This window comes from Urocitellus parryii, chromosome 2, assembly GCF_045843805.1.
Source record: "Urocitellus parryii isolate mUroPar1 chromosome 2, mUroPar1.hap1, whole genome shotgun sequence".
In the NCBI taxonomy this organism is placed as follows: domain Eukaryota; kingdom Metazoa; phylum Chordata; class Mammalia; order Rodentia; family Sciuridae; genus Urocitellus; species Urocitellus parryii.
Genome location: NC_135532.1, coordinates 44,254,837 through 44,276,002, shown reverse-complemented (window position 1 = coordinate 44,276,002; position 21,166 = coordinate 44,254,837). Strand labels below are relative to the sequence as shown.

Below are 21,166 nucleotides of genomic sequence, written 5' to 3'. Positions count from 1 at the left end.
CAACTTAATGTCACCTATCCAGGAAGACACTCTTAAACCTCCTTGTTCTGTGTTCCACACATAACAGTTTGTGTACTATTCACAGATCATTACACTGCAGACACTTGCATATGTCAGGCTCTTAACTATATTTTGGTGAACTTCAAGGAAGCATTACTACAAAGGAAAGCTAGATTATAACTTTGCCATTAAGAATTCCAAGAGATGGAATACTATTCAGCAATGAAAAGACCCTAACCAATCAACCAAACAAAAAACTACTGATATATACAAAGATTTAGACAAATCTCCATGGAATTATGCTGAGTGAAAAATTATGCTATATAATTCCATTAACATAACCTATTTGAAACAATATAATAATAAAAATAGAGATAGTAAGTGGTGGCCTAAGGTTAAGAAGTAGATTAGGACAGGAGGGTGGTAACTGTGCTCACAAAACAGCAAAATGAAGCTGGGCATGGTGGCACATGCCTGTAATACAAGCAGGCCAGGAGGGACAGACAAGAGGATCCCAGGTTGGAGGCAGCGTTGGCAACTCAGCAAGACCCTTCTCAAATAAAAATATAAAAAGGGCTGAGAATATAGGTCAGTGGTAAGGTACCTGCTGGGTTAAAAAAAAAAAAAAAAAGAAGCAACATGGGTTGTGAGTCCTTATGGTGATACAACTGTTCAGCATCTTGACCTTATCAATGTCAATACCATTCTGGGTTTGGTATTGTACACTGTACTGATCTTTTCCAAGATGTCACCACTGGGGGAAAATGGGCAAATGGTACAAAAAATCAGTGTATATTATTTCTTAAAACTGCATATGAATCTACAAAATAAAAAATTTAAAAATATTTCCCTCTATGAATAAAATAAAACTCACACCTTCTTCAAATGCATTCTTTTATTGAGAAGAACAATCTCAAGGTAGTGCCCTTTGGGAAAGACATTTCTCATCATCATGAACATCAGGATCAACCATTACTCTCAGCAAAGTACAAAAATAAACACATCAGTGACTTCCATACAATAAATACATAATCATGCATCCCACAATAAAAGGCACCAAAAACTGGTCACTTAGTAGTCATAAAAATTACTAGCTACATTAACAAAGCCACCCAAATTATCTGTACAAGGAAATGTAACAATATATTCCAAAGGTGAAAACACATAAAACATCTTTAAAATAGTATGCAATAAATATCTCAATTGTTGAATATATTTTAAAAATTATGCCATTATAAACAGCATGTAAACAAACAAAACTCATGTTTTCTTATCATTATGAAAAGTAATAAGAGCCAAAGTTATAACCTCTGCTCTGTCAGGTATATTTCACTGGCAAGTGTGCTAAGCAGTTAAAAGTTTCACTCTTTTCTGCAGCAAACAGAGCCCACTGTGTAATAAATAGACATTACCTGAATCTTTCAGATATAAGTACTTAGTTTTAAAACAGACTACAAAAATGTAGTAAATGTTTACCAAGAAATAATATGGTAAGGCTAAATTAAAACTAACTTTTGCAATATAAGGAATAGAAGGAACTCTACTGTTAGGTTTTCGACCTGATGATAAATTGGAAGCAAATAATTTCATTCTATTTATTGAAAGGTGAAATGAATGTGCTGAACAGAAGGGCAAAGTGTCCAGCCTCCTGAGCCTCTTTCTTTTATAAATGTTTTAGAAAACCAAAGAGTTAATTTATTGAATTAAGGATTTTCTTTTGCTAGGGGACATAAAAAATAGCTGATATTTTATATTGATTAGAAACAGTGACTTAAAATATACCTATCAAAATGTGAATATACATACAAGTAAGGTTTTTTCCATACTTCCTGACAGTAAAAATACAGTTTCTTTCTTCTCTAAAGGAACCTGATAGCTTAACCTTCAATAAATATTCAAAGATATTGTTTTATAACTCAAATATTTTTGTTTTGTTTCATTTCTATCAGGGTTAGGGTTAGGGTTAGGGTTAGGGCACACACATACTAGTAGCACATTTACTATATGCTTAGATAAGTACATTAACCTGTTAAATATTATTATTCTCTACTCCCCACTAAAAACAACTGAGGTGAAAACATTAAATCACAACTTCAAATGAATCCTTTAATGTCTATGGAAAAGCATTTACTATTTTTCTCCTGGGGTTTTACAATGTATGCCTCTTAGACATGTTGGTGTGTGTGTCACTAACACATGCCTTCCAAAAATGAACTAAAGTTCAACTCATGTTCTACAAATATTTTAGTCACTTGGATCACATTTAGCACCTGCCATTCTACAGAACTGATGAAACACATAATTGATTCATATGGTCAAAATTACTTGTGCCTGCATGAAAATACAAAAATCATGGGCATAGGGCTGGGGTTTTGTTTCAGTGGTAGAGCACTTGCCTAGCATGTGTGAGGCACTGGGTTTGATTCTCAACACTGCACATAAATAAATGAATAAAATAAAGGTCCATCAACGTCTAAATTTTTGTTAATTACGGGCATAAAAATGAGATTACTTCTTTATGACAAACAATTTGGTCAGTTGAAGAATACATCTCTGAAATAAACTGGGAAACATTTGGTTTAAAAAAGAATGTCCTCTGAATATCTTAGACTCAAGAAAAATAATTGTGAAAACAAACTTGAACTAATCTATTGGACAGAAGCCATGTCTCATTTTAGTTGTATCCTTAACATCTAAATGAGTGCCAAGAATACAGCAGGCAGAAAAACGTCTATCAAGTGAGTGAAGGAAAATTACATTTAATTAAATAAATATTGACTAGTATTTGATTTTAGATTAACTCATAATTATATTTGGGGACACGATAGAAAAGCTTTAGAAAAGTCACAAAAGAAAAACAGGCCCATATTTAATGGTTTTAGTCTTTAGATTCTACCAAGGGTGATGACAGACACAAACCTACTTTACATTGATATTACAGTCATCATTAACTATGTGAAATCACACAAATCTTCCTGGTTAAATATATTAAAACATTTCACCTTCATTGCTTTTTTTAAAATTCCTTCTCAAGTCTCTCTTGTGTGTAGGTAATCAATGTATGTGTTTATGAAGATCATGTATACCTAATGTCTGTATGAGGTAATCTTTAGGACATATTTATGAATCACAAACAAGAATTTGGCAATTGTGTGATAAACCATAGCCTTACTTTAGAAATGAATATTCAGATTTGGTAGATCTTCCTGATGTACAGTCCTCAAGTAGCTACCCTTCATAAAACAACCCCTTTTGCCTGTTCATCTCCTTTTGGTTTGTCCAGAATGCATGCACACTCATGAATGTATTCACCTTGTGGCTTTTTGGGGAGTTCTAATGTTTTACTTATAAAAGTACAAACATATAGAGATATTTGGAATTTATATCTCCTTCATCTAAAAACACTTCTCAGAGTTCAATTATGTGCTAGCAGACATTGTAACTACAAAGAGAAAAATTCAGGGAGAGAGGCAGGCATGGGTGTGTGTGTGGGGTGTGTGTGTGTGGGGTGTGTGTGTGTATGTTGTGTATTTCTAATTGAAATATAAATGTTTTTTAACATAAAAACTTTCAAAATACTTTTGGCCATGGATGAAATAAATACATGCCTGGAGACATCAGGTAGGGCTTCACAGAAGATATGAACTGAGTCTTGAATAAATTGATCTATGGCATGGGATTATTCCAAAGCACTAAATTGTGAATATTTCCAAATGTCTGGATTACAAAAAGTCAATAGAGGGATGGTAGTGGAGGATGCTAAAAGTGTGGGGAGAAGAACAGTCACAGAGTATCTTATCTGTCCTGCTAAAGAGTTGGGCTGATATCCTATAAAGAAAAGGGTACTTAAGAATTTTTAGCAAAGAAATGAAAAAGCAAATTCAAGTCTTCTACTCTGGTGGGAGAGAGTAAAATAGGAAAACTGGTTGTTGTAAAGCACAGGAAAGAAAAATGATGAGGCTTGTATTGATGAGGGCCTAAAACAAGGCAACAGAATTATCACTTTACTGCAACTAATTAGCAACAGAATAGAATGCCAATTCAGCTTTTGAGATGGGTCAAAATGAAATATTCAATTGCCAAAATAATGAAAAAATATGATACATAAAATGCTTTTACTTGCACAATCCAAAACCAAGATTAAATTATGCATTTGTTTTGTTCCATATTTTAGTTTATGAGTTTCTTGGTAGAAGAACATATCTACAAAATGTTGCCATAAAAACTGTGTCATCTTTCAAATGCTTTTCAAGTAAAAGGAAGAAAGGAAACAAAAGAACTATTTAAGTTCATAGCTTCCATTCTCATCATTATTTCTATTAAAACACTGCTACACAACTGAAATCTGCAAACAGGGCAGGTTCTAATTAAAATGAATTAGAATTAATTTCAATTATACTAAGGTCATCTGTATATCAGGTCATTGAAGTAAAGCAAATTCCAGGGAAATAATTTTTTTCCAGTCAACAAATCATTCTGGAATAATCATTTAGAGATCTGTTTTCATGAAAATTAAGTTGTATCATTAAGACAGATCAAAATATCATGTCGACAAATTCCAATTAGGTCTTTTCTTTTATGTCATACACCTTATAGCCTCTTATAATTCCACATTTCTAGGGGAGGGGATTGCTACAGGAGCTTCAAGTTACCATATTGTGCTATAATAAACACTGTGCTATAATAAACATTGTGCTATAATAAATATAATAATATACCAGATTTAGCAAAGAAAGCTTCACGTTAAGAATCAGATAGTGACTGAATTCAAATGTCATGCAAAAATAAAGTCAGCATTCACTTATCCTTATATAATTACTTTAACCAAGTAATTTGAATTTTGCATTTATTTACCTTAATTGTGCCCAGATTTCTATTATGGCAACAATTAAGACAACCTCTGGCTTAGTTTCTCTATGGGAAGTTTAGGAGGTGTGCTGCATGAGAGAATACTATTCCATAGTCTGAAAATGCACTTAGTGACCTGTGCTATAGATCAAAGGCACCCTTCAGAATGGGCTTACCCTTGAGGAAGTAACATCACAGGGAAAAACCTAGGTAAGGAGACATATTTCATTTTTTTAAACAACTAGTTTAAAGATAATCTTCTCCTTAGAGAATTAAAGATAGGAAGACCTTAATTAAAAATATATATATATATATTTACCTCTATAAAATAGTTGTTTGGGGAAAATATAGAAAAAATGAAATTACTCAAAATTTTTAAAGATTTTAGAAGTGAGTTGTTAGCTTATCCTAAAACGAATATGACCCTGTAGCATACAGATGAAAATGCCTACAACCCACAGATGGTACTAATTTAACTTCATTTTCCCTTAAATTTTTTGCAGTACTGGGGACAGAATCTAGGACTCAAGTATGTCAGGTAAGTGCTCTACTACTGAGCTATGTGCCAGCCCTTTGCTTTCACGTTTAAAAGACACACCAAATGGTATAAATTTGACTTTTAATTTTCATGCTATATGTCTCTCTTTAGATATAAATGATAGTAGAAAAGAAATGACAAATTTAAGTATGATTCACACTTAACATAGTTCCTTTTATAGCAGAAAAATTAACCAAGTACTTATAATTGGCAATATCATGTGGCATTTCTAATTGGGAAAACAGAGGCACCAAAACATACAGCTTATAGAAAAGGTCATGATGAGCCACTGCTGAAGTCAGTTGTGGAATCAGGTAAACTGACAATATTCCCATCTCTAGAATTACAGAATGTAGATCTTTACAAAGATTATAACTTTTAATGATTTTTTGCTCTTTTAAATGAAAACTCATTGCTAACAAATTTTAGGGCTTAACAACTGCATGAAAATCTCTGGTCTGTATGGTGTAGGTCTGATTCACATTTACCCAGTGTTCTTTTATTAGGAAACAGCTAAGCCCTTTGGACTAGTTTCTCTGAGACTCTAAGTTGAAAAAGCACAGACATCTGTCCCATGGAATAAACACTTGTGTGGACTATATCAAATGTCTTGAACAATTAGTCATCCTAACTACTTCCTTAAAAGTTCTAAATTTCACCAGTAAAATGGGATCCCTGAATTCATTAGCTATTTTGATAAAATCTAGATATAGTCTCTGATATCATCAATGTGCCATTTTTTTTTGTTTTGTGGTATTATGCCCACCATACCATATATCTCGCATGTGCTTTGTATTTCTATAAGCTGAAAAATAACTATATTCAAACTATTCCCAAATCTTTGTCAAACTATCAGCAGTTTCCCATCTCTTAAAATGTCTATATAATGTTTCTCACATATTTTCACTTTCCCACTTTTGATAATTGCTTGTGCAACTGTAAAATTAATATAAAACCCTGTCTTTAAAAATGATAATAAACTAATTCCTTAATCTTCTAATATAAATTCTTAAATATATCACAATTCATCTACCTTGCCCACTGTAAAATAGAATGAAACAGTGGAATTTAGGGGTTATTCAAGTGATTTCTTTGGCATACCACATGGCTTCACACCGAGTTTTTTTTTTTTTTTTTCCTTTTCCCCTTGTTTTTACTTCCTTGAAAACAGGTGATTTTATTCTGTGGGGTTAAGTTGTGCTATTGTGTTTTAAAAGTTGGATTTTTAAACAATGTAATTGAGAACACGTTTAAATAGAAATGATTCAAAACTCAATTAAAATTTCATTTATATATTTGACAGAAACAAATAACCATTATCCATGGTTACTATTTGTAAAATAGCTCATAGTCCAATGCAAAAATGTTAAAAAATATATACCAAGACCTGACTACTAGAGGTATGTGATACTTTGGGGAATTCAAATTCTCAATGTTCATTTAAATGTTGTATTGGCAGTATAATCTCTTATAACAAATACTGAAAATTCATCACAGGAAAAAAGTTATGAAGACGTGTTATATATTGGTAAACTGTAGCATAATGAATCCCTTGGCTCTATTAAATTCTTAACATTGCTCACTTCCTTTGGATTTATGCCCTTTGATACTTATTTTAGACATGAAAATCATTTTTTAAAAGTCCCTACTGCTCAATTATCTATTATGATGAAGAATATCAGTTTTTACAAGAAAAAAATTGGGCATCTGTTTGACAGAAATGAGTACTTCAAGTATATAAGTAAATCATTAACAGAGCTATTACACTCTAGGCAACAGCAGTAAAAAGGAAAAGAGCTAGAATATGCATTTTGTATAAAGATTACATTTCACAACATAATAAATAAATGAACTGATTTATACAACTTGTGAAAACCTTCCAATGGTTATAAGTAATACTGCCTATGATTGACGTTGCTGTTGTCAGCATTGTCTCACATACAACAATTCAAAGGTAAAATTTTTGCCCTTAAAGCCACAAAATATACAGAGCTTTTGTTTGTTATTAAATATCTTGTTTGCCAAAAGTCCTGCAAACTAAAATATACCCTGGCAATTTGAATAACCAGAGCGATAATTATTTTGATATAAAAGGGTAAGAAACATTTTAGTATGAAAATTAACACCAGCAAAAGGAGGAACCTGTTGTATAAATAGACGTGTTAACAAAAAGTAAGACTTTAACCTTGCATAAGAGAAAGAAAAAGTTTAATACAACTTATTAAAGATTTGAAAATAATTACCATATTTTCCCAGCTCTAGATAAATATATTACTCCAATTAACTAGTCATCTTCAATATACAATATATAACTCACAAAACTGGGAATGTTACAATACCAAAACCTTTCACAGCACTAGTTACCAGTTACCAGAACTGCAAGCAATCTTTAGCTACAAATTAGTTTAATACTTAGAGTATAGAAATAGATATGGCTAAGTTGTGTAAAACAATAGTGCAATCAAACATTAAGGGCCCCAAGATATAGTCTTTTTCCCTGTTAGCTTGTATATCTAACTGCATTATCCTACTTTAATAGCATTATCAACTGAGTATGAAACCCCTTTATTTTAATGAATTTTAAAAGTAACTCTGTTCTGTTAGATTTGGTTAATTTACTCTTGAAATGCAGTTACTATGAAATACCCAGACTATAAATTCCTAAACAGTGAATAACTTGTTGCTAAAATGAAATATTTTATGTGTAGCTTTAAAAAGTCTTAGTAGTGGTTTTGTTTTTATTTTTCCAACTAAAACTTGGAAGTGCATAAGAAATTAGGAGAGTATATAAATAATGTAAATAGAATACTTAGTTACATAAAGGGAATTGTTAACTTACATACTGTAATATGGAGTTTATCTTAAACATTATTACTGAGTTAATGCAGTCCCAGTTATTGTTAAACTTCTTTTCCCGAAATTGACAGAATTATACAAATAGGTACAGTCCAGCTGTCTTTAATCTCTCTTCTCTATAATGATAAACCTCTGTACTTCTTTTCTTCTGATATAAATATCTCTAAACAAAACTTGGAAAAATGAGAAAACAGTAATAAAGATAATAAAATTTAGGCTTTGCTTATTGTAGAAGCCAATAATCATCACCTTTTTAAAGATTTGGTTGCTTCCTTAGGGAGGCACCCTATTACTGATAGGACATGGAGACTGTTATACAAAGTCAGTCATGGGATGTCTCCTTGGCAACAGTCAAGACCTAGGCCTCATGGCACTTGGAGTGGAGCAGTCAGAGAAGTGTGGCAGCCAAGTTGTAGGAGCCACCAGGGAGGGTGAATCCAGTAGCTAATGGTTCCTACTGCAGGAATTTCTACTTCTCACTTTCCTCTTTCTGTCCTGGGGGAGAACTTGATGTTTTAAAACTGCCACTGGTATTATCCAACTCTAAATTCATTGTCTATCCAACTTCCATCTGAAAAAATGTAAAATTAGTTCATTGAGGTGGGGATGGTGGGAAGGATCCATGGCATCAAGGTGAAAGATGTATCGTTCTCATGGTTTAATTAAAAGACTCAAATCCTAACAACGTGAAAGTTCACTACGTTGTTAGCCCAGCTGAATATAGTAGATTATTTACTTTAGAAGTATTGTATGGAGGGAGCTCCTATAATTGCTAAGTCATAACTTGTATTCCTGTCAAAAATAACCCATAGAGTCTAAAACAGTGCCATCATTATTTATAAAAAATTAGTTAAGAATCTCTAGGCATTAGAGTATTTTGACATATTATTATACATTCTGTCATGTATATCTAAAAAAAAACCAAATAAAAAATAAAGTAATGACCGAAGACACACACACAAAAAGAATCTCTAGGCAGTTATGTTTTGTTAAATTTTATGTGAATTATTAAGTGAAGGATTCCTGACAATAAGTCATTGGGAAAGATTTTATTTTAGAATTAAATAATTTGCATTTAGGGGCCAAGAATGTATTATTTTCAGGCACCATTTAAAGAAATTATTAGCCATGTGAAAATCAAGATAAGTTAGTGTAAGAAACACAGATCCAAATCTAGCAAGACACGCCTACTTTGAGGGAATAAATGAGACATTTGTTTTACTTGTAATCATTTTGATCCTTTTTTTTTGCATGCCTAATGATTCATTTAATGTGTGTGCTATGTGTCTTCAAGCATGCACTATGGCAACAGGGTAATCTAATGATAAGAGAAAATGAAAATGAACAAGTTGAAGGACAGTGATCAGTAATCTTTACTTATCTCAGTACATAGTCTTCTGAAATGTCCCTTGTGACTTGTCATGAATAAACAAACATGCCACAGGGGCAAGAAACTAAGCAGATGGATTGCTACTGGCTTACAGTACAGTGAGGGACTGGAGAAAGTTCAGCTGTGCTGCTTAGCCAATCTCCTATGCTCCACCTTAGTTACCCAGATAAACCCATTAGGTAGGAAGACCCCATCTAGAACAGGGTTAAGAATAAGGATTGAGAAGAAAACTCTGCTATGGTGATGAGAGAAAAGAGAACATTTTACACAGGGCAACTGACTGGCAAAGGATGGTGGGAAGGCAGTGAGACTTTGAGCAGCCATTACTATGTTAGGCATGGGAAAATGCAAAGCCAGAAAGTAGGAAAGAAACTGAGAAAGGGAGGTGGAGAGACAATGAATGGGGAATACTGAGAAGTCTGGAATTTTACTTAGGATTGACCCTGTCCCTTTCCTTTTTGAAAAGCAATTTTCCTCAGGGAAAGTAAAAGTCAGGGAAAGTAGATTTGGGCTGTGATTCTCCCACCTACGCCCTAATTATCCAGGCGTGGGAGAACCTATGAGGAGGAGCAGTGACAGCTACAGCTGCAATCAGTGCCCGGGTGAGCTTCTCAATGTAAGCGTGTGCATGGATCTAAGCAGAGAAGCCATCTGCAGGCTGTGATCCCAGGCTGTGATCCCATGCCAGGGAGAAGCAATTCCCACTTGATGGTTTCTAAACCCCAACTAGGATAAGAAGATGGTTTCTCTGTGATGCTGACAGGAGGCTCTGACGGTGCCATGCTGGTGACAGGTGTCAGTGAAGTCATCTGAGTCCTGCACAGACATATGCAGACAAGCAGACCGACCTTACAGGGAAAATAGCTATCATTTAACAACAAAAAAAAATAAATAAATAAAAAATCCAAATTGTCATTCTAAAGGATTTCCCTCATCCAAGAGCCATTTGCAGAAAAATTCTAGTTAAAGATTCTAGTAACTGAGATTTTAAAGAAATTAAAAGATGTTACCTAAGCAAAATGGTCAAACAACAAGAAAAATTTCAATCCTTTACATCATACTCAAATTCAGAACATGTAATAGCTTATAAATCTTTTCTATTAGCAAAGAGGTATTCATTTTTTTGAGAGGGGATCAATAAAGATTTTTATATTTTATATTAGCACTGTCTTAATACTAGAGTTCCTCTCACCCCTCCTTTCTTGAGACCTGGACCAGGATCAGGGTCTCAAGAGAGTTCTGGGATCTGGCACCTGGTATTTTAGTTTCAAAGGGAGGAAGCACATGGAGCAGGGACAACATATAGGGTGGGGACTACAATGAAGACTGGAAAAGGAGACCCCTGGCTTCACAGGAGTGGATAAAATTAAAATTTAACCACCCCTTTAAACTACTTGACATAAATTCCCTTTGGAAAATTTCCATTTGTCCACAACTTAGGTAAAAAGTCAGACATGGGACCCATTGGGTTTATTTATTTATTTGCAGTGATGGGGATTGAGCCTGCAGCCTGACACATGCTAGGCAAGTAAGTGCTCTACCACTGAGTTATGTTCCCAGCCCTCCCATTTTTTTTATTTCTAAGATATCCAAATTTTGTGACTTTACTACCAGTTAAATACCCAAGTTATAAATAAGAACAAACTATCACATAATTAAGTTCCTTTGAGGTAAATTGTATGTCTGTCAATAGTTCACTTTAAATACTCCTCGATCACTATTTCTCTTAAAACACTGGGGAATATTGTCTAGAAAATACCAATGATACTATGTCTCAAGATAATATGTATATGTGTGTAGGTGTATATACACAAATATGTGTATATGTACACTAGTGTGCATGTATAGCTATTGAGCACCTCCCAGGTTACTTTATGAAAACTGTCACACTGGGTCAGTACCCTGTTTATTTTTCTTACATAGAACATTAAAAATAGTATAATTAATTTCTTGGCATTATAATGGCTAAAGAAAGTTTATTTAAGAATATTTTTGTGGCTTCTTGATATGTATGCCTTTGGCTTTCAAATATTTGATAACTGTAATGTTGACTTCTAATGAGCAACTCTAATGTATAGTGGTTTAGAAAAAGGGAAAGAAAATCAACCTGATAGGTTATAAGAATTATGTGAAATAATAATAATAATTATTATTAATAATAAGAAGAAAGCCCTTAAGAATTTAAATTTCTTCTGTTGGGAAGTTCATGTCAGAAGTCACTGTAACTAGTGGGTGAGTCTGGGTGACCAATCAGTATAAAAATTTCAGTTGAGACCTTGCAGAATTCCTAGATGTCAACAGTCTGTTATAAATTCAAACAAAATATTAGATGATTATTAAAATGAAATGAAAAATAGGAACAAAATGTGGAAATTTTGCTTTGGAAAGTTGTAATAAGTTCTGTTAGATAACAGCATGTAAGTTTATAAAAATATCCAGACAATTTTCTGAATGTGCATACCTATGGTTTATGTATGATAAGTTAAAATAAAATTGGCTTGCATAAGATGTATATCATTTGTTGATTATGGCACAGACACATGTTCACAAAATCTTAGGTATAGAATATTTATATAAAATTCCACGTTATAGAACAGAAAAGTTCAGTCCCTTAACCAACAAAAAGGTACTTGGGTAGTCATAAATCAAATTCCACTAAAACTGAGATTAAGGCTACCAAAGTGTTACAATATGACATGCAAGAAAAAGAAAGACAATCCAGGCAGGAACTCCGTGCATTAAGATCTGCATTATTTGTAGTATTTGATAGGTTGGTTTAACCATATTCTTTGACCAGTGAATGCTTTGAACCTATGGTAATACCAATCTAACATTCAAACCACAACTTAATGTATATCTTTGTCTCCTAACCAATGATTTGAAGAAAGAAGCCAATTCCTCCAACAATGAAACCCAAGAAGTTTTAGTCACACACCTTTATGTGATTGCACAGTAAGAACCCTCTATCAGACCAGATCTAAGGAAAGTAAGTGAGTAGCAATTCCACTTTTAGACAATGCAGTTATCTCGGATGCCTCCTACTTTTTTCCAACTATGAGCATATTTGAACATATCAGGTTTGCACAATAAGAAAATGGCTTTATGGAATGTATTTTTGGCACAAAAATATTTTCTAAAACCTCAAATCAAAAATTTCACCCATAATAAAATATCAAGCCATAGAGGTGCTTCAGTGGTGCTTACTTATCTATGCAGAAAACTACAAGAACAGCCAATTGCTTCCAAGAACTTTGTATTGAGTAGCAATTACTTCTCTTCCAAGGAATAGCACCAGTATTACACCTCAGACTGGGAAGTGCTCCTTCCAAGCTCTTTAATTCCCTGCAGAATTCGCTTCACATGGCCCACTTTCGGTATCCCCAGGTCCTAAAAAAAAAAACAGAAAAGAAAAGAAAAGAAAAAGGTAGAAAGAAAGAACCAAGAAAGGAAGAAAGAAAGAAGACAAAGTTTATTGATAAAACTGTGGATAAAATTTTTAACCAGCAAGTAACATAATTAGCATTCAGTTCATCTATGTCAGTTTATATTCAATGATATAGGAAGTGATAGTTAGAAAAATAAGTTAATGAAACAAAAATAACAATGAAAAATGATCAATCAGTAAAAAAAAAAAAAATCACATCCCATACAAACTCCTCTGATTTGCATACAAATTATATACAAGGGGGCAGTTCTTTAAGTGTCAAAATGAACATAGTTTTTCTTTCTCCCCTGCCTCCCAAACCTCTGTTTTTAAGACAGGCCCTTTGGGATCTCTGGGGCGAATGAGGTAGGACACCAGGGCATCCACAATTAGTTCTAAGACAACTACACATTTCTTGTGCAACTTTTTTTTTTTTTTTTTTTTGAGCTGGGGTCTTGCTATGTTGCCCAGGCTGATCTTAAACTCCCAAGTTCAAGCCACCCTCCCACCTCAGTCTCCCAAGTACTACAGATGTGCACCACCATACCTAGCTCTTTCCAGTGAGGCCGAATCCTAGAGGAAGACAATAGTACCTGCTACCTATTTGGAATGCATTTGCAGTTGCATCGAGAGTCTTTGATTTGCATAGAATATCTAATTTAAATATTCTTTATTTTTTTGTAATGTATATATGTGTAAAAATTACTTAAATACAAGTATCTGCTGGTTGATGCTTTCCCTCAAAATACTAATAGTTTTGTATCTTGGAATTATTATTCTCCTTTCTTAAAGGACTGCCTTTCTATAAGTGCCAAGAATTGAATATTCATCTTTCAAGAATGAAGATGACTGATGGGTGTGTAGTAGGCACATGGCAAATGCTTATTGCAGGAGAAACATCCAACTAAAATAATATCTAGGATCCACAAAACTACAAGAGTTAAGGCCTCTAAACCCTATAGTTTCTGCAAGTGTAACAAATAATCAGTTTGTTAATGTGTGAGGTCAAACAACCTCTTCACAAAATAGTGTGAGATGTCTGAAAATTAGTAAAAAGATGAGTAAATAGCAACTAAAAAACGGGATTACAAGGTACCACACGTTGCTTGTCAGAAAAGGTGATTTCAAATACCCACCCTGTTCCGTAACTTAAGAGCATTATTTTAAAACGTTTAAATGGAGTAGATCAAACGTGTTTAAGTCTACACATGTACACATGCTTTCTCCCTACACTTGATGAGCTTTTTGAGCTCCACTGCAGCAAAGCTACTGGTGATTCTGATCCTTCTGGAAAACATTCTTTCTAAAGGTAGTGCTATTTTTGAGCTTGAGATAATTAAAAGGTGACATTTTTATCATATTTAATTGACCCAGAAAAATTTCTCATATGATATTAGGACATCCAAAAATTAGATAAGGTGACTATACATGTTCTGAGTATATGATAAAGATCAGACTTAAAAGCATGGCCATATCCTAGAGGAAGATACCAGTGTATGTTATCTAGATTTAGAATGTAAATGCATTTACAGTCTTATTTAGGTTTTTTTATTTGAATTAGAATATTTAAGTATATTTTATTCTTGTGATAATGCAGGTATCTACTTACAAAATATATTTAAATATTAATTAAATATTTTATTTTAGGCCATATACACACTGTATTCTCCAGAATAAAAACTTCTTTGTAATGAGGTAGACCGCTCTCAGAGTTAATCTTTTGGTATAATGAGATCAATGTTTTCTATAATGTAACATAGAATGGCATAACCTTCTTAGCTATATTTTACTTCAGTTGGAATTCAGTACTTTCATGTCTCCTAGAAGCTAAACTGTGATAAAGTTATGCTGTAACACTTCTTGTATTTTTTATATCATATATTGTTTGTCACATATTATTGTATACTTTTTTTAAAAATATTTTTTTAGTTGTAGTTGGACACAATATCTTTGTTTTATTCATTCATTTTTATGTGGTGCTGAGGATCAAACCCAGAGCATCATACAAGCTAGGAGAATGCTCTACCGCTGAGCCACAACCCCAGCCCTTATTTTTTTATACTTATTTTTATCATACTCTTTACTATTGGTTTTTTCATTCTTTGGATTAATAGCCCTAGTTTTGGAAAGCATATGTTTTCAGTTATGCTACATATACACAATTTACCAAGCAAAAAAATAAACAAAATTCCCTCTACCATTACTTTATCATTTTCTCTGACATCCCCCAGTTTCTCCTACTGTGTTCCAGCAGGAGAAATATTACGGTCAGTTTGCTTCTTCATCTGTTAAAGCATTTTAGACATGTATTCTCTTTCCTAGCTTTCTTTTAATTATTTATTTATTCTTTATTTTTATATTTTTTTATTTTTTTGCAGTGCTAAGGAGAGAACCTAGGGCCTTGTGCATGCTAGGCAAGCAGCTCCACTGAGTACATCCCTGCCCGCTTTTTCCAACTTTAGATGGTCACTCTGCCATCTCTAGTTGTTTTTGTTGATAAAGAAGTAACATTTAAGCTAGCCTCTCAGTAGGAGTTAGCCAAGTGGAGCGAAGGGGAGAAGCACAGCAAAAGAGGGTATCCCTAAGTAAGAAGGCATGTTGCATTTTTAAGGTAGTGAGGGGTTAGAGACTCTACAGGAGGTCATGTAAGTTGGAAGAATCTCAAAGGCCTCCATAACCATGTAAGTCTTTATTCTCATAGCAATGGAAAGTCACTGAAAGGTTTTAAACAGAAAACTAGATATACTAGATTGATGATATTAAAATATCACTCTGGTTGCAATGTGGATAATGGACTGGGGAGACAAAGTAGCAGTAAAAAAGCAAGTTGGGAAGCTAATGAGTTTTTTCACAAACAAGATGTGACAGTAGTGTGGAGCAGGATTATAGACAGATTAGAGTAACGAATGCAGACTAGGATCAATGTGATATGGTGAGAGGCTTGATAGGTTGTGGGGCGTGGATAAGGAAGAGAAAGGTGTTAACTTGAGACTCTGGATTTCTTGGCCTTTAGCACTTGGAGAGCCAGAGGCTTGATTTACTAAAATGCTCAACACTGACAAAGGGGCTCAATAGGAGTGGGATAGGAGATCAAGAGCCTGGTTTGGATGTGTCAAAATTATGTCCCTGTGTGATACTCAAGTATCAAGTGGACAGTTGGTGACATAATCTTGAAGTTCATAAATGACATCAGGCAGGGACAGATATAACTTGTGTACCATTGATAAAATCACAAGTAGCATTTGAAGGAACAGGGATGGATGAGATGACCCAAGGGGCAGGTAATCCTTCACCAACATTGAGAGGCTGTTCTGTGCTCTGACAGCCACAACCACAGAATGTCAGGGGAGACTTCTCTAGCTTCATGGTTTTGTGCTACAGAAGGCTCTTTCTGTAAAAAAAAAAAAATGTCCTTTTACCACCCCCCTACACTCTGTTTCACAACCAAAAGAGTTAAAAAGGCCAGTGTCAATACAAATTTCTAAAAAGTTTTCAGGGAGAAAAATATAATTTACATTAAAAATGAAAAACAAACAACATGAAAAGCTAAAGAGAAAGTTTACTAAAATAATTCTTAAACCATCTCTTTTCTCGTCTTATTTTATTTTTTTCCTTAAACAGGTCCTATCACCCAAGTTTTCCTCAGTGTACATATGAGATTTGTTTTGTCATTCTGTAAATATGTGCTTCATTCAGTGTGTGCATGTATGTTTCTCTGTGTTTTTGTGCCTGTATTTGTATAACATATATGCATTTATATAGCACACAGCACACGCACATAGACCTATTTAAATATGTATTTTTTATACATACACAGAGGGTTTTCTTTGAATGTATGCTTACTTATGGTCAATGAGATGCAGGCCTCTAGAGGACAGATATCATTTAGAGAAACTGCACAATACGGTAATACATTGAATAGCTACATTATAAGTACTGTAGCCTGCCCAGGGTAGCAGAAGCTATATGAATTTACTGAAAAGATCCCCTACATTTATTATTTTTGTGCACTCATTTCAAGTTTTGAAGTTAATCTTGGCTTCAACTCTACCATTGTATACTTTGTTCTGTTCCAGAATTAGATCTCTCAATCAAGTTAATTACCTGTTATTTTATTATTATTCCAGCTAAAGATTTTTGGGTATAAATGGTATTCACCTTTTGATGTGCTAAACTGACTACTCAATAAAGACCTATATTTTATACCACCATTATCTCTTCAAAGATTTCTGCTGACTTAAACAGACAAAGCACAATAGCTTGTGGATGTGTTAGGAATTTACTGCCATAATTCTAGACATTGTAAAACTTGGTCTACGATAAAGGGATTGTTCCAACAATGTTACTTATTATAGTTTTTAAGTGGCAGCATGGGGCAAGAAAATTTAACATGATAAAAATTTCACTCTTAGCAGACAAAACAGGCTACTTGGGCGGTTTCTACTGTTGAGTTTCAACCCAAAGAAGAAAAGGGAATTGCTGCAGACAGTTGATAAATGATTTTCCTTCCCTGTCCCAAATAACAAATATACTCTGAACTGCTTTCTAGCATAGCTATATGTAATTTTTGCTTCAAGGGAGTTTGAATTAATTGGTCTAGTTGATGATGCAACCTATGAAAGGCCAATTTAGAATCAAACAAAATCAGAGAACTCTAAGTAGCAATTGCTATAAGTTTCTCATAATATCCCACATAATAGAAAGGCTTTGTCTTTAGTTGTTAAGTTTATATTAGATTTTTTTGTTTTTTTTCCCAGCAACAATTACCCCCTTCCATGCTGATCCAGTCCAATGAGCTGATGGAAACATGACCCATTTGGAGATATTAGCACAGAAAGTCACAAAAGTGGATGCAGAGAAAAATTACTAAGCTCATGCAGTGTGTTAGCTATAATACAGAATGATTTTGACAAGAAAATATTGCTGACGCGTTCTTGTTTAGAAAGCACACAAGGACCTCAGACCACAGGACAGGGAATATTAGATTACTGCACATTTGCATAACACAAGCCAAGCTGAAAGCACATAACAGAAGAAGCACAGGAGAAAGAATTCTGTTTTGCAAGAAAAAATTTCAAGAGCAGAAGAATAGCACAAAGGAAATACCTTAAGATCTCGCCTTTCCAGATGCAAAAGTTCAGCCCCTCTGATGTCATGACGGATGAAGATTTCTTTGTACTCTCCCAAATTGAGCAGATCCAGCCAAGCAGCAACTTCCTCAGTGCCCCATTTCTGAACTACCAAAGTTAAGAGCAAAACCCCCTTAATTTCTACATGCTCAATGCATTACAAAGCAAAGGTTGGCCAAAGGAGATGCAAAACAGAGTGCAGCAGCAGTGCTAGCAAAGAAAAGGTCAAAGGTGTTGTTCAACAGAACTATAGTTCCATTTTTTTCCCATGCAGGTTACGGACTATCAATCAGCACAAGGGTCTGACTATACAGACACTGGCTATCGTGCAGCACCATGCCTTCAGCTTTTGTTCAATTTCCTCATTAAAACTAACCACGCCACACAACATACAGAAAATTTTATTTTGAATCGTTAGGATTAGTGGTGCAAGTCTGAATAAGCCCTGATAATTTCCTTAAGACAGTGGATGAAAACGGTTTTAGTTAGAAATGAGCTACAAATGCTAATTGGAATTTAAAATCTGTTATGGGGTACTCAATTTTACACTTTCATGTTTAAGGTCTTGCTGACTTTAAGTGTAGCCTTTATTGATTCTACTGCTATTGATAATTATGGCAATAAATGTGCTATTAAATCAACTTCATGTCGTTTAAAAACTGTCAGTACTATTCTCTAAGATTAGTTGATCATGTTATTTTTCAGTATGTATAATTATTCTTGTACATTTTATTCAACATGGATTAGCTTAATAAAAGCCTACTTATTTGCTGTATTTTGTTTTTAAATGCCCTTCCGTAGCTGCTCTATGAATATCATAAGTAGGATTTTATATCATTATTTAAAAATGAGATAGCTAACTCAGAAAAATTTATAAAATTCTTATAAGCTAAGGACTTATGAAAAAGATTTGCTCTCATGTGTACAGAACTTGAAGGTGCTTCAGACTAGAATAGCAGTAAGTTTCATCTTTAGAGAAGATGGAGAAGAAGCTAGAAAAACAGCAGCAGAGAGAGGTTTAATTTTGCTTGAGAATGCAGATAGCACAGCTGATGGTCATTATCAACAGGTTAACATGATGTCCTTAAAACAGGAGAAAAGAAGATATAACTTTAGGTGGAAAAATACATTTAGCAACTTTATTTAGGAGTCAATGAAAGTTTCTGTGTTTCATTTATCACAGTGATCTCAACTTTGGACTCTGAAGAAGAAAAACAAGTTACACACTGATAACTTGAGTTGCTGTTGAGAAAGATAAAGTCCCATCTGGACAGACACAATGATATCCACCAAACAGAGAAGCAAGCTAGCAGCCATTCATTTCCTTCTAAGCTTCATAACTACTTAGACATATTCTAGGTATGATGTGATTTTTATGGTAAAATTCACTATATCAACAATTTTAAAGTATACATTTCAATGATGTTTAGTACATTCATGACGGCAATGCTCATCACTATCTGGCTCTCAACATTTTCAACACTTCAATGACATTAATGTGTTATTTTTTTCCCATCATGTGGACTACCTACCAGGCTGAGTACTTGTCTTCTGCTTTTGAACTTTTTCCTTTTTAAACTTTGGCACTATACGAAATACTGTGCTTCTGTTGTTCCTTTTGGTGCAATCCATTGGAGGCTCCTGTTCAAATAGAGCAAAAAGGAATTGCTGTAGGATATTAAGAAAAGTACACTTTTAACAGAGAGAATATAGGAATAGGTTATCAATACTACATATTGTAGAACAGTAGTGATTTCTTCAAAAAAGTTCATGGCATAATGTATTTATGAAAATCTACCAATTCCCATATAATACTTGTGGTCACAAAAATACCTTTCTTCCTTACTTAAGAACAGTACATTTGAGAATAGTGTTGGAAATCTATTTTCCCCTATATATCTTTTTCAAAGATAAGCTCAGATTCTATTGTCATATGGTCTATAATCATAAAGAAACAGACTGAATTTTACATACCTCCTCTTCATTGGGGTGTAAGATGTAATAAAGCCAGGGGATCTCTGTTAATTTCTGTAACTCCACCTCCACAGAATGTAAGGCACTAGCCACCCGTTCTTCATGTGGAGATTCCAACTGCTATTTACCAGCAGATTAAAAAGCAAAACAAAACAATACTCAGCAACCAACTTAAAAAGAACAACTAATTTATTTTGAAAGTGAACATCCTCATTTATTATGCTAATTTTTAAATGAGAGAATTTTTTAAAAAGAACAATTCTTTATATTTTCATTTAAAAATATCTGGATAGATTTATGCTAATTCTTAATTCCCAGAGATGATATATGTAGCTAACCTGACTTTAATAATATCACAGAGAAAGTACTGCTTTTAATGTTTCTAAGTAAACCTTTCCCTCCCTCTGTTCCTCCTTCCTTCCTCCTTCCTCCATTCCAAGAATCTATTTACCCATTCTTAATGCTTATACTAGTGATCTGTTTCATTATTCTACTGATTTGTGCCACAAATCTTTCTGATTAACATAGATCGTCCTATGAATAAATCATATTTTTAACTGGTCATAAACTTATCATAAAAAGAAATGGTATAAAAAATCTGCTCAAAAACTAAAAGAATGAGTTTAAGAGAAGAAAATAAATCTAAGAAAAATGTGTGATGAAAAGCTGTTGTAAAAATCAGGGCAAAACCAAAAAGCTAAGTGGTTAATAGTCTAGAATAGGGTTTGGATACATTTAGAGACTTTAACTGGTCACCTGTTATTCACCTTTAACCCATTCATAGCATTTAGTGAAATGCATGTATGTAAATGACTAAAGATGAAGTAAACACTGTTATGCACAGAACAGGAGGGCAGCTGATTGGGTTCTAGTCCTGGCCTTGTGACTAATGAACTGTGCAAACAAGGGAGGGGCAATTGCTTCCAGGAGCCTTAGTTTTCTCTTTCAGAAATAGAACAAAGGGACATTATTTCTGAGGTCTCTTCTAGCTAACCAGTACTTTCATA

At 33.9% G+C, this 21,166-nt stretch overlaps 1 protein-coding gene across 2 annotated transcripts in view; it reads right to left on the bottom strand.

The window, feature by feature from the left end:
* Positions 1 to 1,953: 1,953 nt before the first annotated feature.
* LOC113175707 (diacylglycerol kinase eta) overlaps positions 1,954 to 21,166 on the bottom strand; it is a 184,159-nt gene continuing 164,946 nt past the window's right edge. The window contains exons 28-31 of one of the 2 annotated variants that reach the window (XM_077795200.1): positions 20,160 to 20,279; positions 19,718 to 19,826; positions 18,163 to 18,293; positions 1,954 to 13,019 (exon numbers count right to left, since the gene is read on the bottom strand). In XM_077795200.1, coding sequence (XP_077651326.1) covers positions 12,930 to 13,019; positions 18,163 to 18,293; positions 19,718 to 19,826; positions 20,160 to 20,279 — 450 coding nt within the window. In that variant the 3' untranslated portion in view covers positions 1,954 to 12,929. The remainder of the gene's footprint in view (positions 13,020 to 18,162; positions 18,294 to 19,717; positions 19,827 to 20,159; positions 20,280 to 21,166) is intronic. The other variant, XM_077795201.1, reaches the window with a different exon arrangement.